The sequence below is a fragment of the Xenopus tropicalis genome, chromosome 8, assembly GCF_000004195.4.
Source record: "Xenopus tropicalis strain Nigerian chromosome 8, UCB_Xtro_10.0, whole genome shotgun sequence".
Classification (NCBI taxonomy): domain Eukaryota; kingdom Metazoa; phylum Chordata; class Amphibia; order Anura; family Pipidae; genus Xenopus; species Xenopus tropicalis.
In genome coordinates, this window is record NC_030684.2 from 86,885,316 (window position 1) to 86,903,007 (window position 17,692).

General features: G+C 40.7%; 1 protein-coding gene across 3 annotated transcripts in view; it reads right to left on the bottom strand.

Annotated features, from left to right (window-relative positions):
* The window catches only part of ttc7b (tetratricopeptide repeat domain 7B), a 76,000-nt gene extending 65,216 nt beyond the window's left edge, over positions 1-10,784 (bottom strand). The window contains exons 1-3 of one of the 3 annotated variants that reach the window (XM_031906816.1): positions 10,513-10,782; positions 3,867-4,021; positions 1,367-1,535 (exon numbers count right to left, since the gene is read on the bottom strand). In XM_031906816.1, coding sequence (XP_031762676.1) covers positions 1,367-1,535; positions 3,867-4,021; positions 10,513-10,633 — 445 coding nt within the window. In that variant the 5' untranslated portion in view covers positions 10,634-10,782. 3 annotated transcript variants of the gene reach the window in all.
* Positions 10,785-17,692: the final 6,908 nt, after the last annotated feature.

The following is a 17,692-nucleotide window of genomic DNA, read 5'->3' on the forward strand; positions in this document are numbered from 1 at the left end:
GGGCAACTAACATGTATGTCATTTAAGGGGTACCCAGTCCGGTTCAGTTATAATAATCACTTGGCACATTTACTGCAACTTCGTTATGAAGCAACCAAGAATACCCGCTTATATATATGAAGATGATGATAAAGGGGAAATCCATCCCCTGGATTTTAGTGGTATCAGCACTAATTAACTGGCCCCATGCATTGTTCACACCTGTAAGACCGTAATGTACAGTAATGCAGTACAAACTGTTCATCTTGAAGTGGTCATGATCAGTTGTTACCTGAGTAGTCATGATAGGTTTCCCTACTCTGCCTGCTCTGCTTGTTCCTGCCTGTGTCTGCCATATTTTCCCTGCCCTCTCCTGCCTGCGTGTGACATACTCTGCCTGCCCTACACTGCTTGTGTGTGCCATACTCTGCCTACCCTGTCCTGCCTGCGTGTGCCATACTCTGCCTACCCTGTCCTGCCTGCGTGTGCCATACTCTGCCTGCCTTATTCTGCCTGAGTATGCCATACTCTGCCATACTCTGCCTGCCCTATGTTGCCTGTGTGTACCATACTCTGCCTGCCTACACTGTCTGTGTGTTTCATACTCTTACTGCCCTACACTGACTGTGTTTCATATTCTTACTGCCCTATGCTGCCTGTGTGTGTGTCATACCTGCCTGTGGGAAATGAACCTGGCAAGGGTTTGTCCTGGGAGTTTGTTAGCATTTGGAAATAGTTGTTAGGGGGTCCCTAAGGTGTGTAATTAGTATGTGCAGGGGGTTGCTGTGCTACCCACATGGGAGAAGGAGGCATATGGATTTAAGGGTGTGGCTTAATACGACTCAATAAACTTTCTTCATATATGAGTAATGAGGGATGTCCCAGCAGTGAACACCAACCATTTGGGTTTTTGCTGTGCTACAACCATTAATGTGGTTATATACATTATATATAGTGTTAAAATATCCCTACCTGATCTTCCCAGATGGGAAGAGGGTGTTGGTGACACATTCTTCCACTTTAGACACACAGAGATTGGCAGTGAGGAGTAAAGGAGGGAAGCACTAAGCAGGCCTGTGCATGCTTGGAACAATTATCAGCCAACACGTTAACATAAAAAGGAATGACGACAGCACAAACATGTGCATTATAACTTCTGATCTCTGCACCTGCGCTGAACTCAGGAGTGAGTAATGCTTTATTTTAATATTTGAAGGCGCCAGACCTTTTTAAATGAATACAACGGGTACAGTTTTTCTTTTGCAAAGTCCTACAACTGTAACAGGACTTTGTAATATGAAACATAATTTTTAAATGCTGTGAGAAGGGTTTGTCATTCAAACTGGTTTTACTACTCAGTATTTAGTCATGATTCCAATAGTCCTACCTTTAGTTGAGAAGGCTTCAGCAATCATCCTAAGCTTGTAAGCAGGAGAGGCCACAAGCTGCAGGTCATCCAGGCCAACCCTGGCATAAACACTTAGGGCTTCCCTGTAGTCACCTTCTACATAATTCAGCTTTGCCATTAGCAGGTTGACTTCTTGCATTAAATCTGGCTACAAGCAGAAAAAATAATGGATTAGCATCTGTAGTATATAGAAAGGCCAAATAAGTTAAAAAAATTATTTCCCCCTCCAGTACACATGAGGTTTATTATCAGCCACTGAATAACACCATTACTGGCACTGTATTGAATGGAGTTTGCCCTAAAACTATAGCCCTTTATGTATAATAAAAAAAAAAAAAAAAGCAGGTATTTTCAGGCCGACCTCCACTCCATGTCCCTGCACTCAGGTCATGAAGTGGTTCAGAACCTGCAAAACACATCAAGACTTGCAGCAGGCACATGTTGTTACTTTTAAGAGACATAGGTTAAATTTAGCCTATAGGATATTCCATAAATTGCAAATTTTAAGAGCAATACTGTGTTTCTTTCAGTGGATTCAGTCTACATAGTACTTTGCAGAATAGGACCATGTGGCACTGTGATTAAAGAAGGAAAGGTACGATTACTGGGGGGTGCCAAAACATTAGGCAGCCCCCAGTCATTTTAATCACTTACTGGATACCTCAGACCGGTGCTCATGTTAGTAGAAAACTGCACCAGCCCGGGGTACCTATGAATGAATGATCCTCCTTCCTCTTCTGTCCTTGCTCCGCTTGCACATGTGAAATTGATTGAAAAGCCGAACTTTAACAAAAAAGCTGGCTTTTATTATTATACTGCACATAAGTTGGACCCCAGGATCATGAAGACAGAAGATAGAAGAAAGAGAATTGGTTGCCAGCAGGTACTCTGAGCTGGTGCAGTTTTCTGTTGCCAGGAGTAATGGCCTGGGGTATCAGGTATGTGATTACAATTTTGGCACCGCCCCAGTAACCGTACCTTTCCTTCTCCTTTAAATAAGAAACTGTGTTTTAACATAACTGAATTCAATATAGGTTCATGAGCATGCAAGTGGAGGTTTACACATTTAAAAAGGCATGGATAAAAAGAAGTGTTGTGACGAAGGATGAAAACTTAATTTGCGTAGCAAAGGTTAAGCAAATTCTGCTGCACCTGTTGATGGTAACAGTGCAAATATGACTCAATGCTGCAATGAGAATAGTCTAGATAAAAACACTGCTTATCAACACCTGTCTCTTGTGCATTGACTCCTATATGGTGCAGCTAAGTGTATTATTGCTACTGTTTTGATTTTTGTAACTCATGCTAGCTTTGGTTTAGTTTCAGAACTTGTAGAACAGGCGTTTGTGCACTTAATGTATACTAATGCACTGAACAGCCCAAGCTGCAGAAGCTTGCACTAAACCTTGCACTGATTCCCAACAAAAGCCACCCAAATCGGTTAGGATCTGCTGGGCACCTCAGCAACTTTTGTGGTTCTAGAATGACAAGTTGCTTTACTAACCTTGGTAGAATATCAGCCACATATTTTTTATTATATTATATATTTTTTATATTGCTGAGTTATCACCAGATGATTTAGACCATTGCAGTAAAAAATTTCAGTACCAAATGACAAAAGTCAAAGTGCAGAGTTGAAAGTCTAGTCCTAATTAGTAAAATTCCATGCATAGTTTGTCTAATGCAAGATTTTTTTTTTTTTTTTTTTTAAGACAAGATTTTTAATGCAGCTCTAGGCAAACGCTTGCCGTCAGTGAGTTTGGGAAACTGAACACTTGTATCTGTCAGGATTAATTATGGTATTAACCAATTGGCTTCATACCAAATCAAAGACTCATTAAACTAATTGTATTTTACGTTGCTGAGTGGGCATTGATATGTGCAGGTTTATGTATTTACCCTTGGCTCTTACTTGTAAAAAGAAAATGTTTATACAGCACTTTGGCCATTATGAAAAAGAAAACCAATAAAATATCAATGACTACATTTAGGACAATGTAGAATTATTTTACTCCTGACATTTACCTTTTTTCCTGCAAAAAGAAGTTTATACAACATTGCAAGAGAGACTAATTTATTATTAAAACATAGGGTTGTCATGCATATGTATTATGTCAAGTCGCTACCTCTGTAGGCACTTGACTTACATGGATTAAATAATTATACTTACATAGACTTAATAAATTGACTTACATGGATTAAATAATTATTTATGTGAAAGTGCTTCAGAGGAACAGAACATATTACATAAAAGAAAAAATCTTGAAAACAGAAAAAGCAGCCTAATAAATTCTGCTCATTGAGGAAATTAGTATGCCCGAGACAGACATGAAACAAAAAAGGATAATATCTTTTTATGTCTGTTGGGTGGACAGTCCTGACCAATATCTTTGTACCATGGATATCTGTTGATTTTTTGTGATTCTTTTAGTTTTAAAACTTAATTTGGGTTGGCGTAAAGGAGTGGTAATATCGGTACCTTAAGATTGCCTCTGTCTAATGCAGCTGTGAGGTGCTTGCGGACATCTGTCAGCTTTGGCCGGGGTCCTCGAGGACTTGTTCCTTGTTTGATGGGGTTATCCTTAAGATACTGTTCAAGTTTGGCTTCTCCCAGAAGCAGTTCAGCCATGTCATCTGGACAGCAAAAGAAATAATTAAAAAAATCAGTTTTTCTTTCATCTTAAAAGGACTAAGTCATGACATTTTATAAATGAAAAAATATTTAAAAGCTAAAAACATTTAAGGACATATTTATTCATAGTGTTTAAGCCAACATCACTGGTGATGGTGCCCATAGCAATGATCAGATCTTTGCTTTTGTTCTCTAACTAGTAGATTACTGTTTTACCTCTAGTTGCTGATTGGTTGCCATGGGCTTACACACTATAATAAAAATGCCCCTGAGTCATTTATTACAAACTTCCAATACTACTGAAAAAAACATAAGTGCATCCATGCAGAGAGTTTGCCATCTAATATAAAAAACAAAGACACAGGAATTCAAACAGGACAAACCTCTCAAAAACTTGTAGCATTTGCAGATGACATTATGCTATTCATCAATAACTCCGCTCAGGATATCCCTATATTATTACAAATAATAGATAGATTTGGTGCTATAGCAGGTTTCCGAATCAATCTAGAAAAATCGGAAGCACTACTTCTGAAACATACTCTCAAAACTGACTGGTCAAAAAAATTTCCCCTTTCAAAAAACAAAACAACACATAAAATTCCTAGGTATCAATATCCCAAAACACCATACAGAAATATATAAACTCAATCTACGACAGAAAATAGACTCATTACAACCAGAACTTTCAATCTGGAAAAAACTAAATCTCACCTAGTTCTTTGGACGTATACATCTAATAAAAATGGTATTTTTTCCCAAATTATTATACGTTATACAAATGTTACCATACCAGATAAGACCCAAAGACCTCAAACGAATAAACCAAACATTCCAATCTTTAATTTGGGACAAAAAACGCTCTAGAATAAGCTGTATAAAATTACAACAGTCCAAACAGGAAGGTGGACTTAACCTCCCCAACATAAAAGAATATAACGAAGCATCCCTCACCAGATACATAGAGGACTGGCTATGGCATAGAGACATATATACCACAAACAACTTAGACCACCTCCGAGTTGCTGAACAATCTCTAAATCATTTACTACATATGCCACTCACCAACATCCCTCATACAATGCAAGAAAACCACTTATTTATTCATTCATACAAAATATGGCAGATACTCCAAAAAAAATTTAAACTACCTTTTATTCAATCAACATACCAAACATGGAACGGAAACACATCCTTTCCAATAGGTATAAAGAACCCCACCTTATATCAATGGGAGCAACAAGGCCTCTACAACATTAAAAATCTACTAGGACCAAATCACTTAACCCTCCCACAAGAAACGCTACAACTTAAACATCCATTCACATCACAAAATTACTTTCTCCTTTTACAAATCTTACATTTTACGTCAACTATACTAAAACAGCTCTCTGAAACAGATAGGACCAACCCCCTCAATCTCATGTGGAAAGATAAAACATCAATAAAATCCACATCCCAACTATATCACAGGTTAAGAACTTCGATCTATAAAGAGAACGAAGACAAAACATTAGCAAAATGGACAAACATGCCCTCACAGACAACAACGCAAGACATACTAAAACTCCATAACCATTCAATGCAACTTCTTACATCAAGCAAATACCAAGAAATGGCACTCCAAATCTTACATAAATCTTATCTGACCCCGCTTAAACGATACAAAATGGGTAACCTACCTACATCTAACTGCCTGCGCTGCAATACCTCAGAAGCAGACCTAGAACATTGCCTTTGGACATGTCCAAAAATACAAAACTTTTGGACACAAATTAGCAACTATTGGTCCAGTCTAACAAACAAAACCTTTACACCCCTCGTTTGAATGGGCACTTTTTAGCAAATTAAAACAACCGACCCCACTCACAAAATCTGAAAGAGACACTGAAAGAGACACATAGAGAACAAAACACATTGGATAAACTACATAACATCTCTCCATGAACACACAAAACACCTAACTATACATTCCCTACAGAATACAACATGGTATGAAACAGAGCTTATAAGAAATAACCAACTATTACTAGAAACCCAGAAATACATGCAAACATTAACAAATGATGAGAGATCACAACGATCAGAGCCTCCCCAGGAGTCATAGAACCGCTAAGATATTGTCAATGAAAACGAATATCTCCCAAGAAATAAATAAACAGACTGAGCTCGAAGGTGGGTCATCAGGTTTATATTTTATTGGTTTATTAAAGAGTATTATGTCAAATGAGATACATATAGAAGATAAAGTTACAATATTAACACCTAAACTGTGAAATGCTATGGATAAAACATGCTGATAAACAAATAAACATTTGTTAAAAAAAAAAAAAAAGAGAAACGACATAGAAAACACAAAATGAAACATTTAAAAAAAAAAAAAAACAGCCATTCTAAATGTATAAATAGATATGTATTGCAGTAAAGTTTTGCATTCATGGGAGGTCAATTGGTCCCTGCCCAAATCAAACCTCTGGAGCTCAAGTGAATAACCAAACATCTCAAAAGGTCTAAATCAGGGGTGGGCAAAGTTTTTGGCTCGGGGGCCACATTGAGTCACAGGCGGGCCAGGCCGGGCCAACTTCCTCCCACCAGCTCCCCCCCCCCCAGCATCCTCCATCTCCCCGACCTGCGGCTCCCTCCATCGTTCGACTGCGTCTGTTCCCCGGCTCCCTGCTGCATCCTATTTTATGGTTGCGCCCCCTGCGTATACAGCACGCACGAAGCGCAACCAATCAGGGCCCAGAAATTATTTAAAGGGACCCGGAGTCGGAGGGCCGGATTAAAAAGGCCAACGGGCCGGATGTGGCCCGCGGGCCGTAGTTTGCCCACCCCTGGTCTAAATAGTACAATCAGGAGCAACTATAATAACTTTTAGGGCTGTGTTTCTCAGGGTACCCAAATTAATGAATCAGACTTATGATTCAGTTTGGTTAGAACCAGAGATGAACCTCATGTTATGTAGTATTTTGTACCGTAGAATAAAAATTTCCATTTTCAAAGGGGAATATGAGGACCCATACGTTAGAATACATATTTTAGGGTAACCACGTCAACAGCATTTTACCACAAGCCTTTCCATGGGAAATGTTGCTGAAAACTTTCTATTATAATCAAAACTGGTTTCCACTAAGAGCATGATAATCTCAAACACACATGAAGGCAATTTCTCATAATGGAAAGTGATCCTAACAGAACACTAGTCAAGCATCTGACTTTATTCTTGGGCCTTGCACACTTATACATCCTTAGAGCATCTGATTTTCTGTCCACTCTCCACTGTGTTTTCTCACAGTCAACCACAGTCATTGCCTGGATTGGCATCATTTATAAAAGGCACTTGCGTCTAAAGTTGCTCCTTAAACATTTAAGCTTAAAGGAACAAGTAACACCAAAAATGAAAGTGTATAAAAGTAATAACAATATAATGTACTGTTGCCCTGCATTGCTACAACTGGTGTGTTTGCCTCAGAAAGACTACTATAGTTAATATAAGTAAGCTGCTGTGTAGCCATGGGGGCAGCCATTCAAAGGAGAAAAGGCACAGGTTACTTAGCAGATAACAGATAAACCCCCATTATATGGGGCTTATCTACTAGTTATCTGCTATGTAACCTGTGCCTTTTCTCCTTTTTTCCAGCTTGAATGGCTGCCCCAATGGCTACACAGCAGCTTATTTATATAGTAGCTTTTCTGTAGCAAAAACACCAGTTTTTTGCAGAGCAAAAGCACATTATATTTTAATTACTTTAAAACACTTTAATTTTTTGATGTTACTGTTCCTTTAAGAATGCAATGCATCCCACCAGCCTGTTTCAATGAATCATGCACAGTGTGTCAAGGTAGGCGACTTAAAAAAAATACTAAATTCTTTGTACGCAGAAGCCTTATTGCCTTATGACTTATTTAGGTAACAACCCTACGTAGAGGAGCATAATTATCAAAGTAAAAATTCACCTTAATTTACCATAAGGGGACAGTCCAGCTCACTATATGGTATCCATAAATTCTTTAATTTATTTTAAAAAGTAAACATGACATAATATTATAAATTATTATGTTATTTAAACCTTCAAAAATATTTTAGACAAATACCAAACACAGCAAAATCCAAAAAGCTTACATCATCTGAAAAAATGCTAGCCTTTAATATAGAAAGTGGTATTTTAAACACTTTGCAAATGTTAAAACACAGACACGACTGGCCTCTCTCTTAAGACACCCACAGAAAAGAGTGCACTTTCTGAGAATTAATAAAAGAAAATTTAAAAAAAAATCATATTTGCTGATAAGAGGGGGCTGTTGATCTTGACTATACTTATTATTCTATTGCTATGAGCAAATTGTTAGCAGATCCTACTTAAAAATGTTTGTCTGAATTTACTGTTGGATTACTGAGGACATTATATTTTTAACCACAACAAACCTTTAAAGACCTGTAATAAGCAGGTTTTCTGAAATACATAGGGATGTTTTTAGTCCACGGTTTGGTAAATGCAGTACCCTCTGTATATGAACACCCCCCCCCCGTGAGTGCAGTACCTTCTGTATGTGACCACCCTCAGTGAGTGCAGTACCCTCTGTATGTGAGCATCCCCCTAGCGACTACAGTACCACCTGTATATGAGCACCCCACCAGTGAATGCAGTACCCTCTGTATATGAGCATCCCCCCAGCAACTACAGTACTCTCTGTATGTGAGCAGCCACTCTAACTGCAGTACCCTCTGTATGTTATCATAGCACCCCAGCGAGTGCAGTACCGTGCATGTTTGCACCCCCCAGTGAGTGCAGTACCCTCTGTATGTTAGCATAGCACCCCAGTGAGTGCAGTACCCTCTGTATGTTAGCATAGCACCCCAGTGAGTGCAGTACCCTCTGCATGTGACCACCCCCATTAAGTGCAATACCCTCTGTATGTAAGCATTGCCTCCAGTACTCTCTGTATATGAGCAACCCCCCAGCGAGTGCAGTACCCTCTGCATGTGAGCACCCCCTCCCCTGTTAGTGCAGTACCCTCTGCGCATCCCATCCACCAGCGAGTGCAGTACCCTCAGCATGTGAGCACCCCCTCCCCTGTGAGTGCAGTACCCTCTGCACATCCCCCAGTGAGTGCAGTACCCTCTGTATGTGAGCATCACCCACAGCAACTCCAGTACCTCTGTATATGAGCAGCACCACCCCAGTGAGTGCAGTACCCCCTGTATGTGAGCATCCCCCTAGCGACTACAGTACCACCTGTATATGAGCACCCCACCAGTGAATGCAGTACCCTCTGTATATGAGCATCCCCCCAGCAACTACAGTACTCTCTGTATATGAGCACCCCCCCCCCCAGTAATTCCAGTACCTTCTTTATGTGAACATCCTGTGAGTGCAGTACCCTCTGTATTGGAGCACCCCAGTACCTTCTAAATGTGAGCACCCCAGTAACCACAGTACCTTCTAAATGTGAGCACCCCACCAGTGAATGCAGTACCCTCTGTATATGAGCATCCCCCCAGCAACTACAGTACTCTCTGTATATGAGCACCCCCCCCAGTAATTCCAGTACCTTCTTTATGTGAACATCCTGTGAGTGCAGTACCCTCTGTATTGGAGCACCCCAGTACCTTCTAAATGTGAGCACCCCAGTAACCACAGTACCTTCTAAATGCGAGCACCCCAGTAACCACAGTACCTTCTAAATGTGAGCACCCCACCAGTGAATGCAGTACCCTCTGTATATGAGCATCCCCCCAGCAACTACAGTACCCTCTGTATATGAGCACCCCCCCCCCCCCCCCCCCCACCAGTGACTCCAGTACCTTCTTTATGTGAACATCCTGTGAGTGTAGTACCCTCTGTATTGGAGCACCCCAGTACCTTCTAAATGTGAGCACCCCAGTAACCACAGTACCTTCTAAATGTGAGCACCCCAGTAACCACAGTACCTTCTAAATGTGAGCACCCACAGTGACTGCAGTACCCTATGGCACTCAAATCAAAGCAGGGCCTAGTCTTTGAGACCCCCACCAATGGCAAACAGGCCCTCTTGTCCAAGCCTTTTCAGTCAGATACCTGAATACTGGGAGTCCCCCATACAGAGCAGTACCCTCTGAATGTGAGCCAGCAGTGACAGCAATGCCTAAACAAGAACTCCCACCATGACTGCTGTGTCTCCTGAATTAGAACTTCCAGTGACAGTAGCTCCCTCTAATAGAGACCCACTCAGTGATACAAGCACCATTTGAGACCCCCACAGTGACAGCAGTGCCCTCTGCATGAGACCCCGAGTGAATTTACCTACAGTTAGCTGCACTTCCTGCAAAGGACAGGCATATCTAATATAACCAGTGCAAAACAATTATACTTGTCTCGCAGCAGCCAAACTGTTGACGTGTCAAATAGACAATAATTTCGTCTACTGCCACCTCAGCAGCCGGCAGCTTAGGAAAGGCCGAGGGCTAGTAGGCCGCAGTTGAGTCACGGGCCTTTCCTGGAATTCCCCGTACCGTTAGAGATGAGCTTGGCGGAGAGCTGCTTGACTAATTCGTGGATACGATCCCATTGGCATTCTGAGCGGCAGCGTTCGATCTCCGTCTCCAGGCGGGAACCAGCCTTTTTGGTAGCCATGGCTAGCTAGACAGCGGAGCTAACTGGAGAAGGTGGGCGGGGAGGCCTGAGCACAGGCCCCGGCTGAGTAGCACAAGCTACCGGCCGGCAAAGAGTCACTGACAGGAGAGTGGATATAAGAGCGGCGCCAGGCTGTCACACAGGGAACTACACACCCGCACAGCTCACTCCATGGGGTTTTGTAGTTTCCTCCCCCCCCCTATTCTTTATAGATATCTTTAATAGAAAATGTAACCCAAAAATGTTTGCCTAAAGAAAGAAACTGTAACTTTAAGCAACGTTGCAATAAAAATTCATGATACATTTATAGTAATGTTACTGCTATTTGTGAAGTAAATCTGCTACTGCAAACAGTATATCCCTGCAGCGTTCTGTTCTCAGTCCTGGTGGTGCTGCCTTCTGAGAGAATTTAACAGAAGCCCACTGATTAGCAGATATAAAAGGTAGACTTCGCACCATTGTTTTAAGAGACAGAACTAGCAGTGCAGAAATGGACAGACATATACAGGGCCGGATTTGTCTTCTGGGCTGCCTTGGGGCGCCCCACCCTCTCCAGTGCTTAAACGGGACATTATTGAATTAGAGAGGGTCCAGAGAAGGGTAAAGGGTATGGAAAGTCTCAGTTATGAAGAAAGACTGGCCAAGTTGGGTCTGTTTACACTGGAGAAGAGGCGCTTAAGAGGTGACATTATAGCTATGTATAAATATATAAGGGGATCATATAATAACCTTTCTAATGCTTTATTTACCAGTAGGTCTTTCCAATGGACACGAGGGCACCCGCTCCGTTTAGAAGAAGGAAGGTTCCATTTAAATATTCGGAAAGGATTTTTTACTGTGAGAGGTCGGATTGCCATCTTGGAGTCAGGAAGGAATTAAAGAGGCTTCAGATGGGGTTTTTTGCCTTCCTCTGGATCAACTAGAAGTTAGGCAGGTTATATATAGGCATTATGGTTGAACGTGATGGACGTACGTCTTTTTTCAACCTAACTTACTATTTACTAACACAGAAACCCCTAATATACCTATCACTGTAATCTGATCCTTCAAAAAGTATGAATAAACTACATTTTTATATGCTGTAATCCAGCTGCAAAACAGGCCTTCTCTTTCTGCATCATCTGAAATCCTGGCAGGGGAGGAGGGACTAAAACATTGTTATAAACTGTAAAGAATTCCCCACAGGTTACAGATAGCATGCATGAATTACATAACCCACAATGCATTGCACTGTGATGTTCCTTTCCTTATTGACATTGTGTCAATAACATTGGGACATTGTGTAGGGAATTGTGGGATTTAGAGGATGCAGGCTGCGGACAGTCCACTACTGTTAGGCTAATGCCACTTGCTGAAAATACACTCTATACGCTCCTACCTGTGCCTGCACCTGAATAAATTAAATACGCTTGGGAGTAGGCACATGTAGCCAATAACTGCATAAAAACACACAAAAACACAAAGTCTGATGTTTTTATGTATTAATACCTGAGCATATTCAGTTCATTCGAGTGCAGGCACAGGTAGGGGGGGGGGGGTTCGTCTTGCCAAAAATATGCGCCATATGCTTCATGTGGCATTAGCCTTACATTTTTTTTAAATCTCTAAGTAGTCAGCCAGATCCGGAGGAGAACAGGGGGGCTAAATTAGGTAACTGTTTCAATCTATATTTTTGTATCAAAAACCATGAAAAGGTTGCGAAGCCCAGTTAAAACCTTTCTATTTCTATAGCACTTTTCAGCCATAGATTAAATATATAAATATCATTTGCCTCAGAAGTTTTTGCTCAAAATTATTGGGAAAAGTTTGAATTTAGCCCCGTAGTGTATGCTTTAATTAGAAGGATGTCATAATGTACTGGTTAGCCATGTTACATAGTTACATAGGGTTGAAAAAAGACCATTGTCCATCAAGTTCAACCCATCCAAGTAAACCCAGCACACAACCTATATTAACCAATCTATACACTCACATACATAAACTATATATACAACCAGTAATACTAACTGTAGATATTAGTATCACAATAGCCTTGGATATTCTGCTTGTCCAAAAACTCATCCAGGCCCCTCTTAAAGGCATTAACAGAATCTGCCATTACCACATCACTAGGAAGGGCATTCCCCAACCTCACTGCCCTCACCGTGAAAAATCACCTACGCTGCTTCAAATGGAAGCTATGTTCCTCTAATCTATAGGGGTGACCTCTGGTGCGCTGATTGTTTTTATGGGAAAAAAAGAACATCCCCCAACTGCCTATAATCCCCTCTAATGTACTTGTACAGAGTAATCATGTCCCCTCGCAAGCGCCTCTTTTCCAGAGAAAACAACCCCAACCTCGACAGTCTAACCACATAGCTTAAATCTTCCATCCCCTTTACCAGTTTAGTTGCACATCTCTGCACTCTCTCCAGCTCATTAATATCCTTCTTAAGGACTGGAGCCCAAAACTGCACTGCATACTCACGGTGAGGCCTTACCAGGGACCTATAAAGGGGCAAAATTATGTTCTCATCCCTTGAGTCAATGCCCTTTTTTATACAAGACAGCACTTTATTTACTGTAGTAGCCACAGAATGACACTGCCTGGAATTAGACAACTTGTGATCTACAAAAACCCCTAGATCCTTCTCCATTAAGGATGCCCCCAACACACTAGCATTCAGTAGATAGTTCGCGTTTATATTATTTCTACCAAAGTGCATAACTTTGCACTTGTCAACATTGAACCTCATTTTCCAGTTTGCTGCCCAGTTTTCCAATTTTGTCAAATCGCTCTGCAAAGCGGCAGCATCCTGCATGGAACTTATAGTTTTGCATTTAGTGTCATCAGCAAAAATAGAAACAGTACTCTCTATGCCCACCTCCAGGTCATTAATAAACAAGTTAAAAAGCAAAGGACCAAGGACTGACCCCTGCGGTACTCCACTTACCACACTGGTCCAATTAGAAAATGTTCCATTTACCACCACTCTTTGTACTCTATCCTTCAGCCAGTTCTCTATCCAATTACAAATATTATGTTCTAGGCCAATATTCCTCAATTTGATCATTAACCTTCTGTGAGGTACAGTATCAAATGCTTTAGCAAAATCTAAGTAGATGACATCAACTGCCATTCCAGCATCAAGGTTCCTGCTCACCTCCTCATAAAAGGCAACTAAATTAGTCTGGCAAGATCTGTTACGCATAAAACCATGCTGGCACAAACTAATAGTATTGTGAACTGCAATGTATTCAACTATCCTATCCCTTATTACCCCTTCCAGAAGCTTTCCTACTACTGATGTCAGACTTACAGGCCTATAGTTTTCAGGCTGAGAACAAGATCCCTTTTTAAATAATGGCACCACATTAGCAATTCGCCAGTCTCTCGGCACCATGCCAAACCTCAACGAATCCTGTATAACAATTCAACTAACTGACATGACTTTAATGATGACAGGGAGCCCTTAATAAGCTAAATGGTTGGCTAAAGTCTTGATATAGGGAAGAAGGGGTTGGCTTCCTAGAGCACTGGGCTAAACCTTCCTTGGGGTAGAGTCCTGAATTGGGACAGGTAACTGCAGAATACCTTTAAAGCAGTCAGGTTTTGGGCAGAAAGTCCCCAACTGCCTGACTGTGCAGGCAATCTGCAGATACCCTGCTTGGGTACCTTACTAAAGTGTGAATGTGTTCCCAACATAATGATAATGCTTTTTCCTGGTTGATCTGCCTCTAGAGTGATGTCACTTCTGGTTTTGTGGGTACCTGGGTGGGAGGTAAGTTAACCCATTGTGGCATTGAGGGTCTGGGTAGCTGGCATAGTGGAGTGGCAGGTGCGGGTTGGGCACAGGTCTGCCCAACTGGACCCACCCAGGTCTTCTGTACAATCCCTAAAGTCGCGATGGCTTGCACCTTAGTGAAAGGGGGTCTGCCATGGGATGAGTTGCTAAGGCTAAGTGCCACATGGGGCCGATTCTCAGCCTGTGGAAAAAGCAGGCAGAGAATTAGCGCCTAGGCAGAGACAATGCTTCTGGGTGCAGGCAAGGTAAAAGGCTGGTTCCAGCTTAAAGGGTAATTCTTAGCCTGCATTTTTGCACAAGCTGAGAAAAAGCAGACCGAGAATTAGCCTGCACCCCAGAAGCATTTTGTCCACCCAGGTGCAGACACACAGATATTGGCAAAAAAAAATGCGTTTGCGTTTCACAACCATATGCCTGCACCCAGGCAGAGACAATGCTTCCTGGTTCAGGCAAGGTAGGAGGCTGGTGTCAATGTATGGGCTGATTCTCATCCTGTGTTGATTCTCATCCAAGTGTGCAGTACCAAAATGTTGGCCATGCCCTTTGTATGTAGAATATAAACAGCTGACATTATTCTATAATAAGTAGTTCATATAAAGAGTTCCATTGATGAATGTGCAAAGAAGCCGTTCAGTTTATTGGGGGTCAGTAGGGTTTGCCCTAAATTTAACCCCTTCCTACCTACCTGCACCTGCTCTGTACTGTCATTGCTTGATATGGAAGTTACGTAAGTTTTTGCATAAGTTACAGAACTGCATAAGTTTAGGGGCCCAATAACTAGTCAGTAGTAGTTCATAAAAACAGTAAACCAATTAATGTACTAATAAGTCAGTATTTTAATTGGGGGGTCAGTGGAGGTTATATGTAAGTTTAATAAGTTACATAAATTGGATAAGTGTAGGGGCCCAATAATGTTGCTGTAGGGTCCAATAACCAGTTATTCCCTTGCTGCAAAGTTCATGTAGAAGATGCTGATATAATTCAGTGAATAGATTGCAATATAAACATCTAATGTTACTTTATAATAAGCAGTTCATATAAATAGTTAAAATTAATGTGCTAATAAGTCAGTTAATTGGGGGCTGTGAACTTTACTTTAAAGGAGAACTACACCCTCCCCGCCTATAAAAGCCACCTTAACTGGCCTGTCTCGACCCCCCTCACCTCTCCCTTATCGCATAGTCTCTAACACCCCAACTGCGCATGCAAGTAGGGTTTGTATCCGCCATGAGACCTGAAGAATGTTCTCTTTTAGGTTGGGGTTTGCTATAGGGACAGTTTTTAAAATTAGAGACTATGCGATAAGTGAGAGGTGAGGAGGGTTGAGGCAGGCCAGTTAATAGGGCTTTTATAGTCGGGGGGAGGGGTGTAGTTCTCCTTTAAGTTGTTTTAATTCAGTGGTGGTCAGTGGAGTTTGTCCCTGCAAAGCTTCTCTGTGTTGTTTTTTGCTTCATACACAAGTTACTTAAGTTTCTAGGCAAGTTCCGTAGTTTTTGCAGAAGTTATATCAATTCTATAAGTTTTGGCGTAATTCTATGTGCAACTTTCGCAATGTGACTGGGCCCCCTTACAAAAGAGGATTTCAAGGGGGCCGGCGCAATTGTATTCAACCCCCCCTCCCCGCTGGCAGCCCGGGTTCCCCAATTAACAGCAACAACTCTGTTAAACTGTAGATTAAGCAAAATGTGTGTTAATAGCAAATGCTAGAGGACCATCTCCCGATTTAATATTGTACCTAAGTGGCTCATCAGCTGTCAGAGAACTGAGCAGCTTTAAATAGAAGCAGTTGTAGCTCTGTGACAGATGAAGGGCTACCTACTCACATGTGGAAACAGTTTCTTCTCATTATCCAATACCATGTCATAGCTGTTCTGCAAAATAAGCAGATAGGGGGTGTTCTTTTTTTCCCATAAAAATGATCAGAGCACCAGAGGCCAATAGAGGAACCAAGCTTCCATTTAAAGCAGTGTAGGTTGTTTTTCATGTTGAGGGCATCCAAGGCTATTGTTATACTAAAATCTACAGTTAGTATTGATGTTGGTATTTATGGTTTATGTATGTGAGTGTATAGATAGGTCAGTATAGGTTGTGTGCACTGGGTTTACTTGGAATGGTTGAACTTGATGGACTCTTGATGGTGTTTTTTCAACCCTATGTAACTGTGTTCTACAAGTCCTCCACAATATACATATATAAATACTGAAACCACAATAAATACTACACAATAGAATGTATGGATTTGCATTTTGATTTTTTTATTGTATATATGTATTACATTTGTTCACACAAAGTCTTGCACAGAATAATCATTTTTTTCCATTTTCTCGTCACCCATTGAGCCACATGCACCTTATAAAGACCTTTTATCATTCATTTAACTATATCTCAAAAACATTTTTTACTGGGACTATAAGTTGATGCAACTCATTCAGTAATTCCCTTCATAAAAGGAAAATAAAAATGTCTTACCTCTGGAATATACATCTATTATATATTTTATTTTGTATCTGCATGTTGCTAAAAATCTTTACAGCCTCAATAAATAGTCCCTATAAATTCCCTTGTTTAAACATTGATCATTAGTGATGGCTTCCCCTCACCATGGTATACAGTACCCAGATAAACATTAAATCAGCAGAGTGATAGCCATATTACAGAACTTTAACTAAAAGACACAGGCTTATAGTTCAGCAACACATCTTGACTATTCCCTGTGTAAGCATAACACAGCAAGAAAAGAAAGCTCATCTGTCACATTTCTTTCCCCTAACCACTTTCGATCCTGTAATATTTTATCCTCCCCTCTAACCCTGCTAGAAAAATATTTAAAACACTGCAAAGAAATATTTTAGCTAGGGTTTGCAGACAAAAGAGTATTTATTCGAAAAAGTTTTCTATGTGAGACAACAAACATAACAATTGCATTATTATATAGGCTCACAAAAAGGCCAGCAATTGAGCTAGCAACATAATCATAGATAGGAAGAGTTATTAAAACAATATATTGCGGTTATATTTTTACCCGGTGGAGGTTCAAATACCCATGCCAGATCTACAGCCCTTGTTCAATACTTCCCGACTGCTGGCAAAAGACTAAAAAAAAAAAACCATACTACATTGCAGTTAGTTAAAACAAGTGTGTTTCAGCAGTTATATCTGCTGTGCCATAAAGTAGAGAACAGATTTCTAAGGTAGGAGGAAAAAAAGCAAAAGTTAAACAAAATATTTGTATAATTTATTATTTTTTTTATCTAAATTTAAAAGTAGTAATGTT